At 38.5% G+C, this 24787-nt stretch overlaps 2 protein-coding genes across 4 annotated transcripts in view; one reads left to right on the top strand and one right to left on the bottom strand.

Moving 5' to 3' along the window:
• vrk2 (VRK serine/threonine kinase 2) overlaps positions 1-1958 on the top strand; it is an 18361-nt gene extending 16403 nt beyond the window's left edge. The window contains exons 11-13 of one of the 3 annotated variants that reach the window (XM_081351477.1): positions 324-467; positions 1004-1162; positions 1346-1958. In XM_081351477.1, the coding sequence (XP_081207603.1) occupies positions 324-467; positions 1004-1162; positions 1346-1354 (312 nt within the window). In that variant the 3' untranslated portion in view covers positions 1355-1958. The remainder of the gene's footprint in view (positions 1-323; positions 468-1003; positions 1163-1345) is intronic. The other 2 variants (XM_081351475.1, XM_081351476.1) reach the window with 2 other exon arrangements.
• Positions 1214-18782, bottom strand: fancl (FA complementation group L). The gene is made up of 14 exons (XM_081351478.1): positions 18487-18782; positions 18266-18324; positions 17980-18040; positions 17601-17657; positions 17334-17431; positions 14752-14848; positions 11631-11699; positions 5785-5935; positions 5565-5648; positions 4095-4140; positions 3732-3813; positions 2153-2269; positions 1984-2055; positions 1214-1851 (listed from the first exon to the last, which is right to left on the bottom strand). Exons 1-14 carry the CDS (start codon positions 18571-18573, stop codon positions 1816-1818), a joined length of 1116 nt encoding a protein of 371 aa, XP_081207604.1. The 5' UTR covers positions 18574-18782; the 3' UTR covers positions 1214-1815.
• Between the last annotated feature and the right edge of the window lie 6005 nt (positions 18783-24787).

The raw sequence follows: 24787 nt of genomic DNA on the forward strand, positions 1-24787 counted from the left end.
AAACAACACCATCAATGTCCCCCTCGTGTCTCAGCTCTCCTGAAACCACGTCAGGCAGCGTGAGGCCAGTAGCTCCTCGTGTCACTCCAACACTCCTGGAGTTTATTTTGCCTACAGCTGACCTCGCTGGTGATCTGTGGCCAAATTTAGTTTGGACAGTTGCCACCTTAGGGAGAGAAGTAGATGTCATTAATCAGGGCAGGTCCTCTTCTCTCAGGATCCAGGTCAGGGAGGGAGCATTATTGCTCTTTCACTCTCTCGTGAATGCTCAGAGACGAAAGCAAGTAAATTCCTGTCATCTAATTTAACTTAACCTCCCACAGGCTGCAAGCCAACCCAAGACGACTGACAAAAAACCAGCCAGATCAAAGCCTGTGGTGTCAGTTGAGGAAGATGATGAGGAAGAGTTGGGTGGGTTCACACCAAACAAAGGCTCGAGCAAGACCAAACGAGAGACACACAAGCAGGTATAATTCAAAAAACAACAACGGAATATTGGTTCTTGTTGGCTAGATGATGTGGGGTGCATTTTTAAAAGGTTTGTTCAATTTTGTTTTACTGAAAAATATATTATTTTACAATAAATTATATTATATTTTACTTTTAAATATTATTTCTGATAAAAAAAACAAAAATGACAACTTTACTGTCTAAAAGCTAAATCACAAATTAAAACACCTAAAATATCAAACTACAAAAATAACATAAGAAATAAAATTGGAAGATTGTGTGGAAATGACTGCATTATTTGTAAAATATTTTTAAAACACCAGCATACTTTTTTAAAATTTTTCTTTGATGAAAAGAAAGTTCAAACAAACAACATTTATGTGTCATTACCCAAACTTTTGAACAATAGTATAGTTGCCATACAGTATATTAGGAAGAGGGTCTCTCACAAAGGTATCATCTTATTTGGAAGTCCTTGGTATAGTATATAGTGTTATCATACAGTGGTTTAATACACTCTCATTGAAATTATTTGTTGGTGTCATCTTTACAGAGACCAAACAAAGGTGACATGGCTGCTAAAAGAAGTACTAGACAAAGGTCTATGCCTAATGAAAGTGATGAGGACTTCAGTGATGAAGATGAGCCCGTCTCTCCAAGAGTTCATCCTAGAACAAGAGCAGGAGCACGACACAGACAGGAACACGAACAAGTAAAACCAACAGCAGAGCACAGGCCAAATGACAAATAGACCACAGTCAATCATTCACTGATTCAAATTGATCAAAGTTTAAAAGCATCAAAAAGTCATAGGAAATACAAAAATGCTTTGCAATATTTATTGTTTGATACAAACGTGTATTAACAGATCTAATATCAGCCCTCTCCTTTATAGTTCTTATAATGTGAAAAGATCAAATTTGCTCCAACAACACAGGAAAAGAAGAATGCGGATGTTTACAAGGGAAAGACCTGGTTGACCATGAGAGGGAAACAAAACCGTCACTATAAGAACCAGCAAAAACATACTCGAAAACTAAATGACGACGATGCAGAACCCAGCAATGAAGTCAACTACTGGAGGAACAACACCAAGAAACACAGCCGGAATCAAAACCAATGGGAGGACACTGATGATGATGATGATGGAGACCACTGGGGAAGTGATGTCTGTGGATTGGAAGATGAATTGACTCGGTACCATCACAGAGATGGTTTTGGAAAGTCAAATAAATGGCATTTTAAAAGAATGTTGATCTTCCTTCTTGTTACGATATTGACTGTTGTTGGTTGTTGGTATTATCTTTACTGGAGCCGTAACGCCATTGACCGCCATGACCACTACTCTGAATGAACAGACTGTTGTTAAGCGTTTCCTGTAACCATTTTCACAGTGATGGGCTGAAAGAATATATATGAATGGATTTATAAATCAGCACTAGAAATGTAATAATATTTTAATTGAAACTGAATTGTGGATTTAAATAAAGGTATTTTCTTTGCTATATTTGTGTGATAAAAGTTGAATATTACCTTGCTGCAGTAAGGACATTCTCCAAACACAATATTGAAACTTTGGCGACTGGTGGGCAGACCTCTCAGCCACTGTGAAGACAAATAAATCAATAAAAGATTTAAATACCATACAAACACTAACAAATTGCACATTTTTAGGAAATTGTTTTGTGATTGTTCTGCTTACCTCATAAAGACACGCTTGATGGAAAGGCTGGCCACAGCGCGGGTCATTGCAGACCTGATCTGGAATATCTGACTCAAGTCGATAAGAGTAGCAGATGCCACATTCAACACTGAAACTCTTGAGTACACAACCACAAAATTAGATGAGCTCATAGGTAGTACAACTCAAGTAAAAAAAATGAAGTCTTAGTTCTCCCAGCAAAGACATTTTTTCCATCATTTACTCACATTTAAACCTGAAGGATTTTTTATTTTTCCTTGGAGCACAAAAGGAGAGATTTCTAGGCTACAAATCTACTGGTTATTCTTATATGCAATTGCAATGAATGAGGATAGATGCTTTCCCCTCCAGTAAGCAGTGTTTGTTAGCTACATTTAAATAAAGGAAGGTAATTTAAGTAAAGCAGAAATAAATAAGAAGCATTAGATTGAAAAATGAAATCCATCCCATGTCAACTCACTGACTCGGTGATACTGTGACTGGTTCACATATGATTGAATCACTTGAGATTTGATCAGTTTTTGTGAATTGGATCAACCAAAACAAATACATATTTTTTTTCATGAATCAGCAGTACTTATCTCATAAATGTGCCAAATTTCAGTAAATAATGAAGCTACTGACTTCAGAAAACATATTGCACGAACCCCTTTTTTATTATTTAATTAATAAAATTGTTGTCCATTCCAGCACTCTGACCAGCACTGTACATTTATCAAAATGTCTCCAGCTGTGCTCCACTGAAGTAACTCAGAAAGTCATACGATTTTGAATCACATGAAAGGTGAGTAAATAATGGCAGAATTTTTCAGTTAATGATTACAGGAAAGTCTCTTATGGAATTATAAAAAACAAATGAAAAGCACCACTTCTCATATTTTGTATCCCTGAGTCTGATCTCAAATTTTGTATTTGAGATTCACTCTGCCTGCTGGTGCACGCCAGCTCATATTTGTTCCCACAGGGTGGACTCATCAACCCTATATGTGCTTGACCCCCACTTCACACAATCCTCAGACACCTCAGCCAGGCTAGAGAATCTTTACACGCCCCCCCACCCCCGATTCCTGTGCTTCTGCTCTCTTCTCCTCCACTGTCCATGTTTGCATATTGCTGTTCAGATAATTAGTTGTTTTTTTCCCCTTTTTTTCTGAGCAATCCATTAAAAGGACGGAAGATAAAAATTTCAACATCTGGTCAAGTAAACTTTTCTCGCTTCAGAATGTTAATGATGGTCAAGCATTAATCTGCGGTACAGACTGTGAATAAACACTGCGGCCTTTCAACCTGCGAGCTGAAAGAGAGAAAGCTTAAAAAAAGCACACAGGAAAAAAGATAAATGGCGGAGCTATGATTAAACAGCTCTTGATAGTGCTGAATATTCTGCCACCTTTGTTATTGTAATGATCTTATCTGTAAACAACCCAATTAAAGGAAATCCGTACCCACCTCTCCCGATGATAAAAACAAAGAGAAAAGGAGGTGGAAAAAAAGAAAAGAACACTGCAAGCTTCAAATGTGATGGTGCTGTGGAACTAATTGTAAGTGGCAGTGTATGAGACGAAAATATGCAACGTACAGATTTTTCGTGGGTGGTAGGCGATGGAAATTCTATCTCCAACACATCCTTCATATTCCGTAGGACACTGCAGTCAGGGTTCCTATGAGGAGAGGAGGAAATCAGACCTTCATGCACTAATTAAACACATACAGTCAAGTCATGATGGTATAATGAATACAGTTCGGTGATTACTGTCCAAAAACATTCTCACCACAGTGTTTCAGATTCATTTTGTGCTGTAATACATACATCAACTGAAAACTGTCTGCGGCGTGCACATGAAATGGCAAATTTGCATTGAAATATGCAACATCCACTTTGATTTCTCATTAATCATCAACCTCCTTGGGAAAAAATGAATTGGAAAAGAAGTTTGCTCACCATAAATGCATATTGGCATTCAATTTATTCCGTAAAGGAGTGACAACTGAAAGACACAAGCAAGAGTTAACATTATTAGCAGATTTGTGGTAACAAATGCCAAAAGTATAGTATTAAGTTGATTTTAAAAAAATCGAACAATGTCTTTATATAATTTTAGTAGTATAGACATAATTTAGTTCCCACAAATATGCACAACGGTTCAAATGTTGGGGGTCGGTTAGATTTTTAAAAATGTTATTTTATCTTCAGTGTCACACAATCTGTCAGAACCATCAAACATTTTTTTCAGGATTCTTTGAATAGAAAGTTCAAAAGAACAGCATTTTAACAGCAATTTAACGATCCTTGCTAAATGAAAGAATGAAACGCTGAAAAGAAAAATACTATAAAAAAAACTAATACTGTAAAATAAAAGTTGATACTTATACTTATTTCTTTTTTTACAGTATTGGTATGTTGATGACCCTACAGTAAGCTGTTATCTGTTCTGTCACATCTTCAATTATTCATTATCAAAACCTACACACTTATTTATGTTTTTGTAATAGCAATACACACTGGACTTCATAATGTTTGCAAAGCACTGGGGGACAAAAATGCCAACATAAATCATATCAATCAATCTGCATGGCAAAAACAAGCCCGAGGGAGAGTTGTATATGAAGGCAAGAACTGCGCTCACCCCCCCCTAATGTAGCCGAGCAGTTTCAATTAACTCTACCTCATCTCTCATTCAGCGTTCCTCACCTGATCGCAGAGCGCTGACAGACAATGCACGGCCGCGTCATTTCTTACCTCTAATCTCTATTCTCTCGTAGAAATGCCACAGTAGTGCGGGCGAAAGAACAGGACATTTCCTACTGTGACAAACAGTCTGACAGAAAGGGAAATATTCAAATAATTCAAATAAAACGTGCTCATCATGGCTGTTCCACCCGAGAGATCAATCTGGGAGGGACGTGATAGCCGCACTCTCTGTTTGTCATTTGTAAATGCAAAAAGCAATATTTCTGTCTGACCCCGCGCTCGGAGGGTCCGCGACTGCCACCGTCTTGACTATTGAAGTGTGGATTTAATATCAATGAATAACATTGCTAGGCAACCGACAATGTGTTCTGTGTGCCATTGTCAGCCAAGCATGACCTTGGATTTAAAGAAACAATCACGGCGGCTTAAATAGTGCAAACTGACCTCCATTCCAGCACCATCTCACTCGAAATCTAAAAGCACATTGCGCCGCAAACATATTGCGGGCTGTCAGCTCGGCCGCTCCAGCTGTAGCCGTCCTGTCTAAATGCAGTAAAGCATTTACAGCATGTGCACTTATGTACGGAGGTAATTGAAAAACAAGAGCACGAGAGGGAGGCACGAGTTCCTCACACACGAGCTGCCTCTCACATGCAGGAAACCGTAATAAAAGCTGTATGGAGATAAACAGAGAGATTTGCAGATATGAAAAATGCCTACCGTGCTCAGCCCCGAGCAAACAGCACTCCGGCAGCATTTTGGGGTGTCTGGGGTCAATTTGTACCTTTATTGAGACATTGTTTCCTGGGGAAGAACAGCGATATGGCAGCTTAATATCACAGGAAATCATTGTTGATGGGCATAGTTGGATGGATGGCAGGAAAATGTGGTGATCTGCAAATAATGAGATTCAAATGTAGTAATATGAATGTAATGTTACCGATGGCGATCCTTCTCATGGAGTCTGCTTTTGTGGGTTTTTCTGGTTCCAACACCCAAGTCTGCTCATCTATCTCATCCAGAACCGACCAGAACTCGGACAGAGACTCAATGTTTATCAGGAACTGACTGTGGACAACGGCCAAGGTGCTCTGGGTGTAGAAGAAAGGGCAATAAATTAGTCTCAAATGTATTTTTCCTGCTTGAGAGTTGGTTTTTGACTTCATTTAAAGGGACAGTATAAACAAAACGGAAAAATTTGTTGTTGTTTTTTTAGTTAGAAAAGGCTTTGCAAGTATGCCGTTAAGTTGTGGTCCTATTTAGCCTAGAAATCTAGACGCACCCTAGCATTTTGCAGCCAGGGTAGTCTAGCAACTCTCCGTTGACTTTTGGAGCTGTAAAAACCTAAATTGGGTCAGGCCAATCACGTCGTGTATAGAGTAGGCGGGGCGGGCTTAACATAATGACGACAGAGTTGCGACGGTTCCCTGCTGCTACTTGAAAACAAAGAATGACGGCTGCTGGCAAACAGCGGTCTTTCGAATCGGCTTTGTCCGCGACTCTGGAGGACTTGGAGTTAAGTTTTTCTTTGAGAAAAGAGCAAAGAATGGCACTTGAGTCATTCTTAAAAAAGGAAGATGTGTTCGTAGTTTTGCCGGCCAGATACAAAAATTGAATCTATCACCTAACGTTTGCTCCGCTGTTGGGAAAACGCTCTGGTTGGTTGAAACGCTGTCCTATTGCGTGCAGAGGGAATTTGAAAGACAGCCGTTTATCCCGCCCCTCGGAATGAGCCGTGTCTATGGTGAGTTGCCAGACCTAACATCTTGATGTAGGTCTGGCTTGCCAGGCTAGGTCCTATTAGCATGTTGGCGAAAATTCACAGGCAAAAAAGGTCCATTGTCTATTGTCAATAGTGTTGCTCACACAAAAATCACTTTCAAACCAAGCAGCTTTCCGTTGGTCAACGTGTAAATTTGAGTGACCAACTTGAACCCGTTGCGGAATTTGTGTATGGAAATCTTTCGCCTTCATGCGAATCTCCAGATCATGTGGATTTTTCAAGTTCGGCTGCGAAAATTCGCCAAACAATGGTAAATTTGACCACACCTTTAGTCAATTAATCTGCTAGCTAAATCTGTACCATATGGAAATGTTCAAGTGATTCATCGTTACACTTTTCATACTTATTAAATGTTTTTGTTTGATCAGGCATTATGGAAAAATGTCTACTCTCTGAGGTCCTAGGCGGAAATTTTTAACCAGTGTAAACCAAAATTGCAACCGAGCTTGACGGCCAATGATGCATTTTCATTGTATGGAAAAAACATGTCTGATGTTTTGCTCAACAGGGGGAAAAAAGAACGACATAAGGGTGGGTAGATAACAGTATTTCCAGTTTAAAGTTGCAATGAAGCAGAGATAGTGACATCTTTTCTTTAGTATTGCGACATCCATCTGAGTGTAACATCTTATAGAAGAAGAAAAAAAGAAGTAGGCCAGGGACTTAGTTCTATCCACTGGTTGGTGGTTGGATCTGAATGTGAGCTTGCAATCAATGTTTTAACAGACTAAATGATTGGAGAACTCCAGCAAACTTCACCAGAGTGAAGTCTGTCATTTCACTGGAGTTTTGATTAGAAAATAGAATAAAAAAATAAAAATAAAATAAACAGGCATGGATTATTTGTTAACAATAAGATCAATATCATGAATTTAGAAAATAGATGATAGAACATGCATTTAGACAATATATAATGGATTTCATGCCAACTTAAAGCAAATGATCTAAAGTAGGTGTAAAACGATTGTGTTGACCAAATTTAGACATGTGCATGTTGTATTTACAGTAAAATCCACTAAAATCCACAAAGATCTGTTTGAATGGAAATGGTGCCTCTCAGTCAGCGGTTGTACTCTCAGAAGTGCCTAGATGCTAGAAATAGTATCCTTTTAAATTCTCATGCAACTCTTGATATGCAGGAACAACATTGCTTTTTTTTTTTCTGACATTGGCTGAGCGGTCTTTAATAACTCCTGAACACTTCTGCATATGGAAGATGTTGATACTGTCCACATGTCTGGTTTCATATCACTGCTTTATACAAACTCCTCAGCCCTCTGCCATCAACACTCGGGGAGGAAAAGGAAAAAAAGAAACATTCCCACTGAAGTCTTGCCAAGTCTTCATCAACGACCTGTCAACAAACCATTGATTAAAGCACCAACCAAGAACAAATCAAATATAAAAAGTGACTGAACAGGAAAAGACCAAAACTCATACATCAGCAAACAAGAGAAATTCAGCGATAGCGTTTGATCACTGAGAGCCACAGACGACCCATCTACGATTCAGCATAACGGCTTCCTCTAATTCTAACATATACAAACACAGTAGGCCTCTGTTTCCTTTGGAGCTGTCCAGTGGTGAGGCAGAGCTAATGGTTTGAGTATGGCCGCTCATAAATCACAGCTGATGATTGACAGCTGATGGAGTTTGGCCCCGTTTCACTCCACGCTGTCAGAGTGAGGGTGTACAGGTTGCCCACGCCGCTCTGACCTCAGACCCACACTCCTCGCTTTCCACCGAGCTGCCATCTCAAGGTCTTTAATCTCAGAACGCTTTAGTCTGGACACCAGATCCTCTCTGCTCAAAGCCACGACCAGTGCTTTATTATTTTTTAGTGCTGTTTAAGATGAATAGGCTTATTTAGTGTGAAAGAGATGGCAGCAGATGAATTGAAATTTGTGTCATCAAAACTTTCAAACATCCCCAATGATGCCACTGCACAAAATTCGCAGTTTGCAAACATCGCTGAAGGTTTACATCCCAATTTAAATTATGGAAAAGATAATTTAATTATCCTGTCAATTTAATTTGCCCAGTGTTTTCGCAGAAAAAAAAAAAAAAGACTTTTAATTAGGGCTGTCAAAGTTAACTTAAGATATAAATTAAATATGCAATAATATACATTTGTAATTAATTAAAAACACCAACAATAACAGATTAATTGAGATTAATTGTAATAATTATTCCACTGACGAACAGTTTTAACAATATAAAAAACTAAATCCATCCTAGAATAAATAAAATGAGATAAAAGATTAATATATTTATATATATATTTATATATATGTTTTTCTTTACTGTATATATTTTTATTTTATTTTATTTAAACAAAGCATTTTTTCTCATCTTTTAGATTTCCAGATGGGTGTCCCTCATAAAAACGGCTTCATCATATTTGGGGGTTATAGGCATCAGAAAGTTTGAAAACTCTTGCAGTAGTCAGTCAAAAAAGCTGCAGCGTAATATAAAGATAATGTAAATAATAAAGATTAGATCTACAAAAAAAAAACCAGCAAGTCTATATGTACACAGACAGTGTATTATTAGTCATCTGTGTACTTTTGTGGTGATCCGAGAGAAAACTGGATTGATTTTAGATTGTGAGATGTTAAATCGCATTTGTCAACAATAATTTTGAACCATTGTAATACCTCAACCACATAATACAGCCAATCTCAGCTGATTTAAGAGTGGGACTGGCGGCATTTTAGAGGATAAGATCTCAAATGGTTTTCTTTTGCCACATAATTTGTGTGTGCTGACGTTGATTATGTGCCTGATTCTCTGATACATTTCCATACATGTTAAATTGGAGAGCACAGAGGCAGAGCTGAATAAAACACCCAGAGCTGGTAATTGAACATAACAAAACAAATCAAATTACTTCTGTTTTTAGACAGTAGCGCTAGGGCAAAGGATGTGCAGACAGCCAAATCAGAAAAACAGCATAGTAATCTGGGTTGGTTAAGGGAAAATCTTTGTTAAGGTAAGAACATGTTAATGTGAATGAGCTTTCCCTGATGCCACACAGGACCGGATGGCTCTGATATAGGGGAGAGAGCATGAAACAAATATGATGGGTCGATGTGCCAATACAGCACGAACAATTTAGCATTGCACAGGTGCAAAGACGCAGCAATTATTTCCCAATTAATGCCGGTTGTGTGATTATAGTTATGCTTTTATTTAAATATATGGTGCAGGCGAGATGTCCTCATAATTGAATTTCTCTTGGAAATGTGCCCGAAATGTGGAATGGCACAATGGATTCCTCCCCAGTGAGGTGACAGCATGCTTACTGTTCTGTTAACTCTCCCAATTAGGTCCATCCTCATAATGTTCAATGGAGCATTTTCAGCCATTTAGTGAACAAGTGTTAAGTAAATAAATCAATAATTGCACACAAAGAAGTATGTATTCATTAATGCCGTGGTCTATAATTGTGATTGTTAAGGAACCACTACATAAAGAAGCAATGCTAGTCTAAACTATTTACTATTTTATAATACATTAGTGGGACAGTGTGAGTACTAATATTCTGTAAGGTACAGTACCTTACATAAACATAACTGTACATGATTGCTTCTGGTATCTCAGTATAGCTGATAAATGGATACCTTTGGCAACAAATGAACAGTCTTTAGCGATAAAATAAAACTAGCACTATCAATATAGTCAATGATTAAATGGCAATAATTTACATTTTTAATTTCCATCATTTTGTAGTAAAAAACTAATAATTATAATAATAATATTACTTATTAAATGAGCAGAATGTCAATATTGTTAGCTCTTATGAATGCAATATCTTATAAATAGCTTGATAAAATAAACAGTGTATGCAGTGTAACATCAAAAGTGACTGTAAATGCAATTAAAAGCATTTAATAATGACTGTCTATATTAAAATAGAAAACAATAATATTTCACAATTACATTTTATACATCATTTATTTTTGATTAGATAAATGCAAAGCATTTAAGGCTTTTCCAAAAGCATTAGAAGACTTTACCGATCCCAAACTTTTGAACGGCATTGAATTTACTTTTTGAAATAGGTTGAGGGGTTAAAATTCATGCAGAGAGCATTGTTTCTCTTTGTGCACTCCAGGAGTAGGGTCCGGGCGCCTGGTTGAGTGGAAATCCCACTGAGACACACTTGCACCGCTGTGTACGCCACAGAACAAAGAGAACACCCTGCCAAATCTCCTGATCCATATTATACATTACTCACAAACTCACTGACTCTCCCACAAACACACACAGTCAGTTCAGCGCAGGTAATCATCACTCATTCATATGTACGTGAGAGGCAGGCAGACAGGCCTTTCTCTTCCCTGAACAGAGGAGATGCATCAAGACATCAGCAGCGCAGCAGGGCTTCGGCCGACAGAAGGCTGCTGTGTGCTGAGCTGGTCTTCTCTGTCAGAGAGCCATGTTCCACTGCCATCCCTCACCCAGCACAACGCACAACCCTCCCTAACTCACACCACTGCTGTGCAATATGCCAACTTGCTTTCATCCACCTCAAAGTAATTGGAGCAAACGTATGACTGAAGAGGAGCCTGTTTTTCAGGGGAGGAGGCGAAAACAGAGGACGATGATAAAAAGAAAACGACAGTGAAAAATGGGTCTCCGTTCTCGCTTTTAATTGTTATACGTAAGAGGAAACTCGTCGAGGCTCATTAGAGGCCGCTAACATATGTAGCTTTCCAGATCGCTGTCCTGTCGGTTTATTTGGCTCTGTTTGAGCCTTTGTGAGAGGAGTTATTGTTTTTTATGGAAGCAACATCAAAGCGGCAGCGGAACGGAACACCTTTCATCAACAAAAACACACCTTTAAATGCCAAAAAACTTTGTTAATTAAAAACATTGTACTTTAATTGCTATTTAAAAAAAGGCCAATTTTGGTAATGTGATAAAAAGCCAAACCAACTTTTCAGTAACAATATTTCTGTTCAAAACGTTTTTAAGTAATTTTGGTCTATGTACCGTACCTGAGAGGTCCACGTGATGACCAATGGAACAGGAAGATCGGCAGAAAATTCCGGGGCCTCAGCTGGATACTGAAAAGAGAGTAAAAAAAAAATCATGGTTTAAAACAGAATATGTGGTAAAAAAGGTAGTAATTTGGCAGATGCTTTTATCACTCAAAATGTTAATGGAAGTCTGGTATGGTATTTTTTTAAATATTAAAGTAAGATTTAGGTATGCATTAATGTTTTTATATTTATATATTACTTTTGTGTCATATATATTTAAATATCCTTCATTGTGCTTATTCAGTGAAATACAGTATAGAAAACATGCTTAGATTAGATTATATATTTCAAATAAATGCAGTTCTTCTGATCTTTCTATTCGTCAAAGACTTAAAAAAATATATATCACAGCTTCCACAAAAAAATTCAGTTGCAGCACAACTGTTCATATATATCTTTATTTTAATCAAATAAATGCCTTGGTGAGAATAAGACTTCTTTCAACAAAAAAAAAAAATAATAATAATTACTGACATGTATACTGTATACTATACTACATTGAACGATAGAGTGTACACTATTAATATAAAATTCTATAAAAAAATCAATACAATTATAATTAAAATAATATTAATAAATGATATGTAATTAATAAATAAAAAATATTTTAATTATTAATAATTTACAAATTTTTATCATTATTTTATATTTCAACACACCATATCCACTCTCCATGCTGAAAGGCTAGATGAGCTTTCCACTCCTGAAGGCCTTACTTATTCATCCTCTTTAAGCTTCAAATTCTCTTACATATATTTCCACACTACAACCAATAAAACAACTATGAGTATGACCCCACAACCCACATTTACACCAGCAGCAGAGATGCCTTTGCTGGCTCCTGTTGAGTAAGCTGGTGCCGGGTGACGCAGGGCCTTGTGAGAGGTGCCCGGCTCTGGGAGGCTGAGCAGATGTGAGGTGGGTAGATCACAGCTATTTTTAGCACCCAGCAGGATGGTGGGCAGGTGGGCACAGGGGGCTTCTCACGCCCTGCTGAATCTCATCAGGACCCCGTGCAGTGTCCACAAGGAGCCACTGGCATCTATACCATGTCTCCACTTCCAATGCCAAACAGAGCTCACTCACACAGCCCGACCCTCAGACTAAACTACTCACACGCCACAATTTTCTGCTTCTTCTGTGGCCCCTGTAATCACCTTATAAGGATCACTCATGGTCTTATCTATGCCACCGCATCCCTGCACACTCTCTCGCCTCTCCTTCAGGCCCTGCCACAATCTCACGGCTCCATCTCTCAACATAATCTTATAGTCACAGCACATTAGTGCCACCTGCTTAAAGTTAGATACTAAAACCAAAGTTCTGCTCCTTTTGCAGTCCAGCAGAGACTGAGGATCTAGATAGCGAAAGCTGTGTGAACTTATCCTGGTACATTTGCATCTATGACCCACAAAAATTATAGATCTGCAAAATGACAAAATTATTTTAGACAATTATTATTATTTTTTTATAGACCTTAATGTCGAACTCATTTAATAAAAAAGAGGGAATTTTTTTTAAATTAAAAATGTGGCTCAGTTACGTCATATTTACAAACACAAACACGCACAGTCGCACACAGACACACACATTGGGTTTCCATAGACATAATAGCATTGCATTTGTATACTGTACAAACTGCATATTCTAACCCCTAACCTACCCCAAACAAAAAAACTTTCTGCATCTTTATTTCAAAAATCACCTGGTATATATTATCTCATTTCCTCATGGGGACCAAAAAATGTCTTCACAAGGACAAGGATTTTGGATTTTGCAACTACAGTTCAAATGTTTGGGGTCAGATATTAATTTCAAATAAATATTTTTCCTTTGAAATGTCTATTCATCAAATGAATGAAAAACGTATTGGTTTTCACAAAAAATATTAAGCAGCACAACTGTTTTCAAAATGGATCATAATAAGAAATTATTCTTGAGCAGCAATTCAGCATTTTGAAATGCTGAAGGATCATGTGACACTGAAGACTGGAGTAATGGCTGCTGAAAATTCAGCTTTGCCCTCAAATAAATTATAGTTTCAAATGTATTATAACAGTTTGATTTTAACAGTTTAAATTGTAATAATATATTTTCCAAATATCCTTTATCCAAATATTATTAAACATTTGTTAAAGACTTTGTAAGCATATTTTGTAGTTGTGCATGGAATCAGTTGTTTTATTTGTGATAATGCAATGAAACATGCCAAACTGTGCAGACATAATTTTTGGCCAGGCTGTCATACAAAGAAATTATGAACACCAGAGAGAATCAAGAGAGAGTCAATAAAATATTAATAACTGATTTTTCCTGTGAGCTTTTTGTTTTTCTATAGTTTCTTTTTTTTTTTGCATAGTAAAATAAAACCTGTGGCCTGTATACTCGCCAAAACCGGCATTTTGACATTATTTTGTGTGTATTTGACTGTTTAAGTTCAATAAGCAGCGAAAAAGAACTCGATTTAGTACTGAGAGGCGGCTTTATGTGCGCAAACTTTGGGTGTGACTGAGCAAACAAAATCTGCGGGAATGAGTAAAATTAGACGCAATGCACGCAATCCCATGCAGGAATTCAAGCCTGTAACACCAACAATATTCATCCGGAGCAAATGAAATGTGTGAGTGAGGGGAGGCAGGTTTGTTTGTCAACTCTTCATGGAGAGATGAGAGAGCGAGAAAGTACAGCTGGTATTGTGTCTCTATTCTGTGGAAAATGAGTACCGGAAGATTTGCAGATATTTTAGTAGGCCTATCGATATGTATCTTTGCTATGTATATTTCTGACAACACTACATTTCACTTTATTATTTCAGATGCCTTTTTAAAAGACTACAATTGAAAAATGTATGTATATATATATATATATATATATATATATATATATATATATATATAAAATTCAACCTGCTAAAGTGGCTAGTAGGAATGACTGCATTACACACTATTGCTGAAATCCACCCATACTGGTGGGTGTTAATGTCAAGCACTGAGTACATGTAACGGATAACAAGGACACAGTGAAATAAAGTTTTTCCAAAATAAGAAATAAAACAGGGCTTGACCCTTGGCTTCACCTTAGACTTGAGCTTGATTGTAATAGCGTGCTGACGACCTGCAGAGTCCTCTGCCTTCATCTTGAGTGTGCGGAACTCTGCATCGATGAAGAGCAGCCTGTCAAGACAGATCAACAGCATCACACATAAGACCACATACAACACACATCAGACAACAGTGAATATTTGTTGCAAGTAAAAACATAACAGGGATATTTTTGTCATTCATGCTCCACAGATGTGTATACAATCCTCTCTCCCAGCAAACAGTGCTGAAAATCAACTACAGCGACCACAGATTTATTGCTAAAATCCCAGCACTTCACGACACACTCGTATTTCAGCAGCTTATTTACGAGTCGTGTAACACAGCATATCGTGGTTAGTTTATACATGCACACTTTACTCTTGAGTGTTCCCATCAGCAGAAACTGCAGGATCACATATCCACATTCTGTCCCTTAGCACTTAAATCCACATAAAAACTCTGGAAGAACTTTGAAACATTTCGTTGGCTCACACTCTCTTCTGCTATTACAGCAGAATATACTCACTGTACATTAAATGAAATGTCGTTAATTACTCACTCTCATGTCGTTCCAAACCTGTAAGACCTTCGTTCATCATCGGAACAAGAATTAAGATATTTTTGATGAAATACGTGAGCTTTATTTGCTCCGAATATCTTAATTTGTGTCCCAAAGATGAACGAAGGTCTTACGGGTTTGGAATGACATGAGGGTGAGTAATTAATGACAGAAATGTCACTTTTGGGTAAACTAACCCTTTAACACAACATATTTTTTACTAACTCGTGTACTCACACAATTATTTCTCACCTTTTATTCAATTTTGAGGGGGATCCCCCCCCCCATTTTAATTAGAAATTGAAGTGAAAAGTAGTAATGCGCATGAGATATCAACTTTTAAAATAAATAAATAAATAAATGCCTTTACATTTGTAAATACTGTTTGCAGTTCTTACAGATCTACCTGCAAACACGCTTGATTTCTCTGTTCTACTGTTCAAAGTGATCTTAATGCTCAGTCTGTTTCTTTCACAACCCATGAAGCAATGGGACGAATCTTTTGCATCACATTCAATTACATGAGCTTTTGGCACAAAATCACACCAATCATTCATTTCCTCGAAATTGAGATCTCTTTTCAGAGATGGAACCTCATTCAGCCACTCTGCATTCTACAGGGATCTCCCGCCACAGTATCAGGCCTTGCTGGCGTTCACCTCAGTTGATTGAAACAGCTTGACGGCTCGATGTCTTGCTGGGAGGATTGATGAGAGCATTACATTTGCAACTAGAAAATCAGCTCCCCTCATAAATGGCGAAAGGAACATTTGGCATGTTTGCATACAAACAGGCCATAGATGAAAGCATAAAGCCGTACAAAAACAACAAAACAAAGAAATCGGAATAGTAAGGGGGAAAACATAAACTGTAATACCGCCAAGGCCACTTTTTGCGAAGCTTTCTCATCACAACTTTCCAGATATGCAAAAAGCCAGCTGCTGAAAATAGTACAGTTATTCCATTCTCACAGGTGCCACCAGGGATCATGAGTTTTAAGATATAACTGCTGGCTGGCGTGAGATGGTGAGAAGACCAGCCAATAGGAAACCTGCTCAGGTGTCATTATCTTGGCGGGGTGTTAAAAGACCACAGTGAGAAGCCCAGCGCTTCTCTCTCATACATGTGCAACGTGTGACAACCTCTCACCATGGCACCTATGCACCAATTGTCTAAAAAAAAATCTGAACAGTTTCAGATGACGATGTCAGACCAAATGCAATATCTCACAGAAAAATGGGAGCAAACTGGGATCAAATTCAAAATATTCAACTTTCATTTTCTTATGACCTAACACTTTGCTGCGATACTTCAAATAGCACACTTAGAACGCACTATAAAGCAGCCGGAGACTGATGTTTTGTAATTTCCTAAATATCTGACTCTTTTGAACTATTCTGGGGATAAGAGGGGAGAACAGACCTGACCCCATCTATACAGTAATTAACAGTAAATGTGGCTTCTTCAAGGCAACTAAAACTCATTAAAATGACCAGGTTCTGCGGCACTTCCCCCTTCCTAAACCAATCAGGGTCCGCAACTGTGCCGGACTTGAGGCTATTAACAGAGACACGAATTAAGGATCTTAATTAATCTCAAGTGCATTTACAGATAGCGCTTGTGTATAATACTTCTGACCGCAATTCAGGTCTGAAATGTGCACCTTATTTCCAGCCTAACTTTTCAGCCTACATTTCTCCATTAAACTTGAGAGTGGGTCTCCAATTAGACCAATTTGCATTTGCTAATATCATAATTATATCTTTGGACATTAATAGAAAGTGGAAAATGAGAAGCCTAGTGAAATCACAGCTTGATACATGGCTGACAGACACCACATTAGCCTCCTCTGTTCCAAAGTGAGAAATGTGACACGATGTTTTCATGAAAAGTTGACGAAAGTATGTGCCATTTATGTCCTTACAGTAATGCAAAGGATTTATCCTATATGCAATTATCAGAGAACACAATGGAATGCAAGTCGAGAAAAGCACTAGGCCACTAGAAACATCATACTTATCCCATCCTAAGATCTCCATCTCGGTTATCAGCTGGGAATAATACTGAGGTGGTGAGAAGGACTGACATCCTGGTTGGCTCTTCAACGCCACTTCCTGATAATAGACAAGTTCATAATGAGAATCATTTATTCAATCTGCGGGACTCATGTGCTTATTATGGTAATATGATGCTAAACATTACATCATGTATAACATTTGTCAACATGAATATGGTAATGTTCAACTCCAGGGATAAAACATGCAATATTTTAGCAATACTTACCAATACTGTTCTGAGTTCCAGGATAAAAGCCATCAAATTAGTTGAATGCTGTAATCTCTGAAAAAAAAAAAAAAAAAAAAATGCAATTCAAATGTTTTGATTAAACTACATACAGAATAGCAAAACCAGCACCTGTCATTTGACTAATGAGAGTGACCATTAGAGTTAATTTTTAATAATTTTAAATTCATAAGAAAATAATGAACTTTAACTAGTTAGGGTACCGCATAAATCTAGGCAGGGCAAATCATAAATCTAATCTTTTCACCCTAGAGGCACATGGAAAATGATTTTTTCGACAAACATTATGTGTTAATTAAGACGTATTTCTTGAATGATGAGAAATAGCTGCAAACTATTTGCCTTTGATTTATTGTACCTGCTTCACAATATGTTGATAACCATGAAGTAGCCGTTTCATTTGCCAGCAACAATGTAATCTGCAAAACAACCAAAGACAAGCCAAAGAAAATAATAATAATAATACTTAAACCTTTGAAATCATGTATATTAACAAAATAATTAAGAGAAAAAACTCTAATATATATATATATATATATATATATATATATATATATATATATATATATATATATATATATATATTTATATATAAATAAATAAATAATGCACTCATCAAATAAACCATATTATTACAATCATACTTTGCCTGTTTCATCTGATGATCAGGGGGTAAAGATATTCTTATCCTGAAGTCTTTTTCCTGTCAAAGATTAAATAATAAGAAAAATGTGAGTGACACTTGTGACAATCGGTTCAACTACTGTTATGCGATTCATCACATGGCATAACATATTCACACTGTAAACGTATATTCACACTTAGTTAAAGACTGTGAAGCTTTGAGATGTGAAACATTCCTTACCAGCACTGTGATGAACCCGTCATAGACTGTCTTCTCCCTATTAAGCGCAATGATCATAGGGCTTTCTCTCATCAGCAAACAGCTCATGATGAATAATAAATACGTCAAAGCACAGGATGACTATAAACCGCTAGCTAAACACTTAGATGTCTCGATAGTAACGTTAAACTTAATCATATAAACACAGAGAGAAGTTTTTGTGCAGATAACAGTCAATCGCTGCTATCAGGAGCTTCTCCCACTGTTGTTGTGATGCACTGCAGGCAAAGCGAAAGTAACTTCCCGCGAAAAGACTCGAGTGTCACTGACGTCATAAACGTTTGAATGACCAAACTTTATTTGAACACATTTACAAACGAATTTAACCATGAGGCTTGTTAGTTAGGATTTGAATAAATAAATCAGTGTTAAATGGTCTGCTATGTACAGAATCTCTCAACATCAACAAAGTAAAAGTTTTATTGTGCAATATATGAAGTTTAGGATTACTTAAAGCTGCAGTCTGCAGTTTTTCCTCTTTGTCGCCATCTCTGTTCGAAATCTGCAATTGCAGTTATTCGCGGAATTATCAACTTTACGTGCGTTGTGCCTCGGCACGGCAACAGCGCGGATGAATCCAATGTTTTGAGGAGAATGTGCGGCTGTCAGTCACCGCGTCGTGGAAACTGTCATTTGGAATCACATATTCCACTTTTTGGAACTATGACCAACATAAGAATTTTCACCAAAAAATGTCATCAAGTAAGTAACATCCACTTTTGTTCTGACCAACTAAGGGAAAAAAGCAATTGCAGTAACGTTAAATCGCGCTGATTAAATCATCTAACGATCGCTTTATCATCACGTCAAACTGCGCAAATTATACTTTTTCTCAAATTGTTAACGTTAATGTTAACAACATCAGCATTGCGTGACTACATTTAATGCCCTTCCGATATTTATCCTTGTTTTCGCATGGGCCGATTGGAGTCTCTTTATTTCTGTAACGTTAGCCACTCGGAAGTCCGGGCTCCATACTTTTGCATTTTACAATGTGTGAATATCCAGTTGTCACTGCACTGGTGATTGTCCTTTGAACCTTTCTGGGTCCGCCATCAAATTAATAAGTATTATCAAGTGCTGTGAGAAAATGGGCTATAAATCTACACCTCCAACATCCTCACACGCAATATAGCCTACTAGCCGAGACACCTTCTTCTACTTGTGTACAGATGTGACGTAATGACGCAAAGACACGGACGAATTTGCCGCGGAAATCCACCAGTACAACTGGAATTAAAAACCAGAGCCGTTGAAAAACAGCTCTGTTAAAAACATTAAGCTTACCGTTTTGAGTCAAGCTAAGGCAAGCATAGTTTTGAACGCTCAAAGCGTAACAAGGTAGGTCAAAACCGCCCCTCTTTTTTTGCTATAAAATCATATAGTACTGTTAGGCCGTGTGTTCACCGAAGCGTTTTTTGCCAGCTGAAAACGCTAACTTAGACGCTCTGCTTAAAATGCCTAGCTCTGGGAGCTTGAGAGCGTTTTGGCAGCACAGCGTTTTTTCAGTTGAGACCACTGATCTATATAGAATGACTGGATAGCTCATGACGTCATAAACAGTGAAGCCACCGCGCCGCCATATTGGTATTCCCTAGTGAGCTCACGCGTTCTATTGAATCAATAGGAAATTTTATGATTTGACTGAGAAAACATTGCCTAACGAGACAGTTTTTAAATCTAAAGTCTCCTGTATATTCTCACAACGCAAACATCCTAAGCATTTAAATGGGTATTTGTTTAAAGTCGGGGAATTTTTCCTGCTTATTAAAAAACGGCAATTTCTTTGCAAAAGGAATAAAAAGCTGTACGAGAACTAGTCAGCCTTCACCGAAGAGCTATCTTCACAGGTAAGAAAAACAGTTTGATAATATTAATTAAATAGTGAATGCTACTACAGACCTATATTTGTGTGAATTGGTGAATATTCAGGTGAATATTGTTTTGTGGCCACGAATTAATAATACCTCAGCACGTTATCTTGTGGCCACGTTGTAATTCGTTCAATCAAAATGAGGGAGGGAATTAGTTCAACGTGTCCACGATTTATTAAAACGAGGGAACAAATAAGTCGTCGTAACAACGAATTATTTAGATCAGTGGAAAGGGCGCATAAGAACAAGCAGAGAGAGCCCCGGCCGCGCGCGCGCGCACTCTCACCGCCTTCACACAACACGAGCGCTGTATGTGTATTGCTCTCTCTCCCTCACGCATAACATCAATTGACACAATAGTAAAAGGTCGGAAGACCGATTGTGTTTTATAGATTAGTAGTTTGTTCATATAAAGTGTTTGATTAGCAAGTACATGTTCAGGAAATGCATAATACAAATTGTATGGGTTAATGTAACGGTAAACGGAGTCTGCACGAAGCTCGTTTGAAGCTGTCAAACGGTTTCGCTATTGCACACTTACCGTAATTGTGATTATTGCTGCTCTGAGGTTTCTTATAGGCTACTGTTGACTGTTTTATCGTTGTTTTTGAAGAAGCAGCAGCATTACTCTTGCCTCGGAGAAAACAAAACGGGCATAGGGACAATTTTGCATTTAAATTATTACTTATAGGGCTTGAATTACAACCTATGGGCAGTTTTTCTACATCCTTTTATGAACGTCGTTTTACACTTGTTTACTGCACAGCGGGTCATCTTAAAAGTGCCGTCGGAGCTACCAATCTCTGTATTATGGGCGTTGGAGCCCTCTGCTGGTAGGGAATCGTAAGATGGCCGCTCGAACACTTCCGGTGGCTTCACTGCCTAGTGGCAGTTTAGAACGTGATGAGCTATCCAGTCATTATATAGATCAGTGGTTGAGACGCTTCGTTGCTATGATACAGAATATCCACAGCATAGTTTATATAATATCCGGTTTCTGGACTGGCTGCAGTAACACGTCTCTGTCCATGCGGGGGCGCTCGCAGGCGAGTGCAGAATGAATGGAGGTCTATGGCGAAAAACCCTCAAAATCCACTTTTCTCAGGATATAATTTTTTGTCTAGTAATTTGAATGTTGTATTCGAAAGGAGATGCAAAGAAATTACACATTACTGGGTGTTAGATTTTTTAGAGTCACTTATTTGGTTTAAAAAGTCTTTTAAAATGTCAATGACGTCAGAATGCTGACGTCATTAGCAGAATGCTAGCGTGTTATGGGCAACAACAACTCAACCTGTAAGAAATCGAAAAGAAATAGCCTAAGTACTCGATCATTCAACTTTCGACCTATAACCCATGTTGAACTTGCAAAACTTACAATAAAATCTGAGATTTCTCAAAGGCATTTGGGTGAAAGAGACACATTTAGCCGTCTACCCCCATAGACTCCCATTCAGTCTGCACTCGCCCGTGATCACCTCCAGTGGAATTCTAATGGAACTGCAACCAAGATCGATACAATGGGGCTAATAGGAAGTGCCAAGGCTCTCCGTAGACGGGCTCTGTTCATACTAAAAAATTATTTTTCATCCATTTTGTTCGGTTAGCTCTGCTGGTTGATGTCGTTGTTGTACAGAAAGAATGTTGTGACAGTTGGTCCTAGTAGTATTTGTCCCGCCCCTCCTCCACTGTGATTGGACGGCTGGGTAAAACGTGACAGTGATGAGCGCAGCGTTTTACCCAAAGTTGAACATTCTTCAACTCTCGGCGACCTGTAAAAAGCGCCGAGCGCTCGGCGCTTCAGCGTGAATAAGACGCTCAGCGCCTCGTGATGGCGTTTTAAAAACGCGGCGCTCCCATTGAAAACAATTGAAAAAACACGCCAGCCGCGAGTAGTAAAAACGCTTTGGTGGACACACGGCCTTAAGGCCTGTTCACACCGGGACGAATTTCGCACGCGATATTCGCAGACGTTTAACGCCTCGTGACTAAACAAAGGGCGCCAATGTGAGTGTGCACACCGACGCGAAAAACGCCACGCGTAAAAGCGCCATCTTTTAAAAAACGCCTCGGGTTCGTTTTTTTGGTTTGACGCGCCGCGTCAAAAACTATCCGACCAATGAGATTGCCGCTTTTTCTCACGTGTCTGGAGCTTCTGAAGTTACAGTAAAACACAATGTGGGGGCGCTCAAACACAAAACGGTCTTGCCGAGCACACATACGTAACGGCGAAGAAGATATATGCTGAGTAGCGTCTAAACACTGCCGGGAAGAAATAAGACGAGGAAGATGCAAGGCAAGATGAATGTAGAGCTGCTGGTCTCGTTGGTGTCGGAACATAAAGAACTATGACAAACGCGACAGCGACTACAAAAATCTTGATAAAAGAGAACTGTTATGGAGTGGTATTAAGCGCCATCTAATGTCAGGGAATGAATTTGCATGTTCACTCGGCTCATCGTCAGCGAAAATCGCTTGGGTGTGAATAGGGCTGTCACTTTACGTTCGAAAATCGATTGCACAATCGATCGGACCAACCAGCACAAGTTTCGAAAACGAAAATAGGGAATCGATTTTAACAGTCTTTTCTCTGAACGCGTCCAGCTCGTCACGATACGCCCGCAGCGAACGCGCGTCACACAGCAACTCTGACGCCTCATTCCCGCAGGAATTTTTTACGCGCATAACGCGTCTTTGCATTGACTTAACATTGAAATCACTCGCGCCTGACGCGCTATTCGCGTCCGTTGTGAACACACCATGACAAACACACATTATACTTCTGCATAATGTTTCTATATTTAGGCCTACTACAAAAATGTGAATTCTGCCGGTATTCAGACAGTCTCATGCATACAGATACAGATTCGGGCTACGGTCAACAATCGCCTACGTAGGCAACATTTGTTTGACTTTTCTAACCGTAAACACAGGCACGTTGAAGACTGCAATGTTTTTCATTGATGTTATGGCTGTCCACTCTGCTTATTGCTTTTCGAGAATGTTGCACTCCTGTTTGTCATTGTGCACGAAACTTCACGCCAATAAATCAACAGGAATATTGCTGACTTGTGCGCGTCTCAAGCGCCCTGTTTACGTTCGTCCTAATGCCTGTTAGTTGTCCGTGGATTTGCCCATATTTGGCGTTTAAAATGGAAACGTCTTTAGACATGAAAAATCGATTTTACAATCGATTCAATGAACACATATGTCTCAAAAATCGAACAGGATTTTTTCACAAAAGTGACAGCCCTAGGAGTGAACACAAAAAACGCGTTGAAAAACGCTGGCGAATAACGCGCGCCGATATTCGTCCCGGTGTGTACGGGCCTTTAGCCTGGGTTTCCCTATACTGCCTTGCTTGCAGCGCGATTTTATTCACGCTGCTAGGCAGTCTGGACACCATGGACCAAATTTTCCCCTGAAAAAGGGAACCAATCACAGAACGGGGAGGGAGCAGCAAGACGATGACGACACCGAAGCAGTTTGTTTATATCTATGGATCCAACATGGCATCAGACTTGACGTTATCTTCTACCCTCATGTTTATCTTGCACAAACGGTAATATTCGCTAAACGCCATCGTGTACAAATAAATCTTTGACCCATCGTCTTTTTCTTCGTCGAATTTCTGTCACTCTACATACGTCACCTGGTATAATTGAAGCGATTGGCTATGAGCTACTACAGGCGCATTTGATAGACATTCATAGCGCCCAATAAACGGCTCTGGGCATTCGTAAACCACGCCTCAAATACGAGAAAATGAACACGTGGTTCCCAGACCAAGTCTCAAATGAGACTTGGTCTGACCTTAGCCAGGCTATAGTACTGTAGTAATTACTATATTTGTGCAAATCGTTCAATGTTTTTGTATGTTACCTTTTACATTTAAGATGCAGTTCTTGAAACTTTTGGAATCACAAAAAAATGAATCGCGATTATTTTAATAAACATTCCCAGTTTTTGAAAAAAAAAAAAGCAAGAAAACATGCATGCGTCATAAATAATTACAAAAGAAATACATTAAATTTCTTGGGCCTTCGAAAAATGAGTCCATTCCATATATATATATTTTATTAATTAATTAATTTATTTTTCAATATAAAACAGATATGTTAGATCATTAATTTAACTACATTAAAGTCATCCATGTGAAACCCTAGGGCAGGGGTGTCCAAACTCAGTCTTGGAGGGCCACTGTCTTGCAGAGTTTAGCTCCAGCTTGTAGCAGGATTATGGTGTTATACGGAAACTGATTCTGAGAAACATTCACTGGAGTAAATGGTGTGGCACCTAGCCTCAATCCCCTGCATTTCAGTTGTTCTCTGACAGGTTTCCTTTGTGGTAACACTCGTTCCTCCTAAACATTTTTTCCCCTCAAACAG

The sequence above is a fragment of the Scardinius erythrophthalmus genome, assembly GCF_964197995.2.
Source record: "Scardinius erythrophthalmus genome assembly, chromosome: 21".
NCBI classification, from domain to species: domain Eukaryota; kingdom Metazoa; phylum Chordata; class Actinopteri; order Cypriniformes; family Leuciscidae; genus Scardinius; species Scardinius erythrophthalmus.

Coding starts and splice junctions, on each gene's coding strand:
- fancl (XM_081351478.1), bottom strand. CDS start 18,573: ATGAGCTGTTTGCTGATGAGAGAAAGCCCTATGATCATTGCGCTTAAT. Junction 17,432..17,600: donor TGGAACTCAGAACAGTATTG/GTAAGTATTGCT, acceptor GTCTATTATCAG/GAAGTGGCGTTGAAGAGCCA. Junction 11,700..14,751: donor CAATCAAGCTCAAGTCTAAG/GTGAAGCCAAGG, acceptor CTCTCTTTTCAG/TATCCAGCTGAGGCCCCGGA.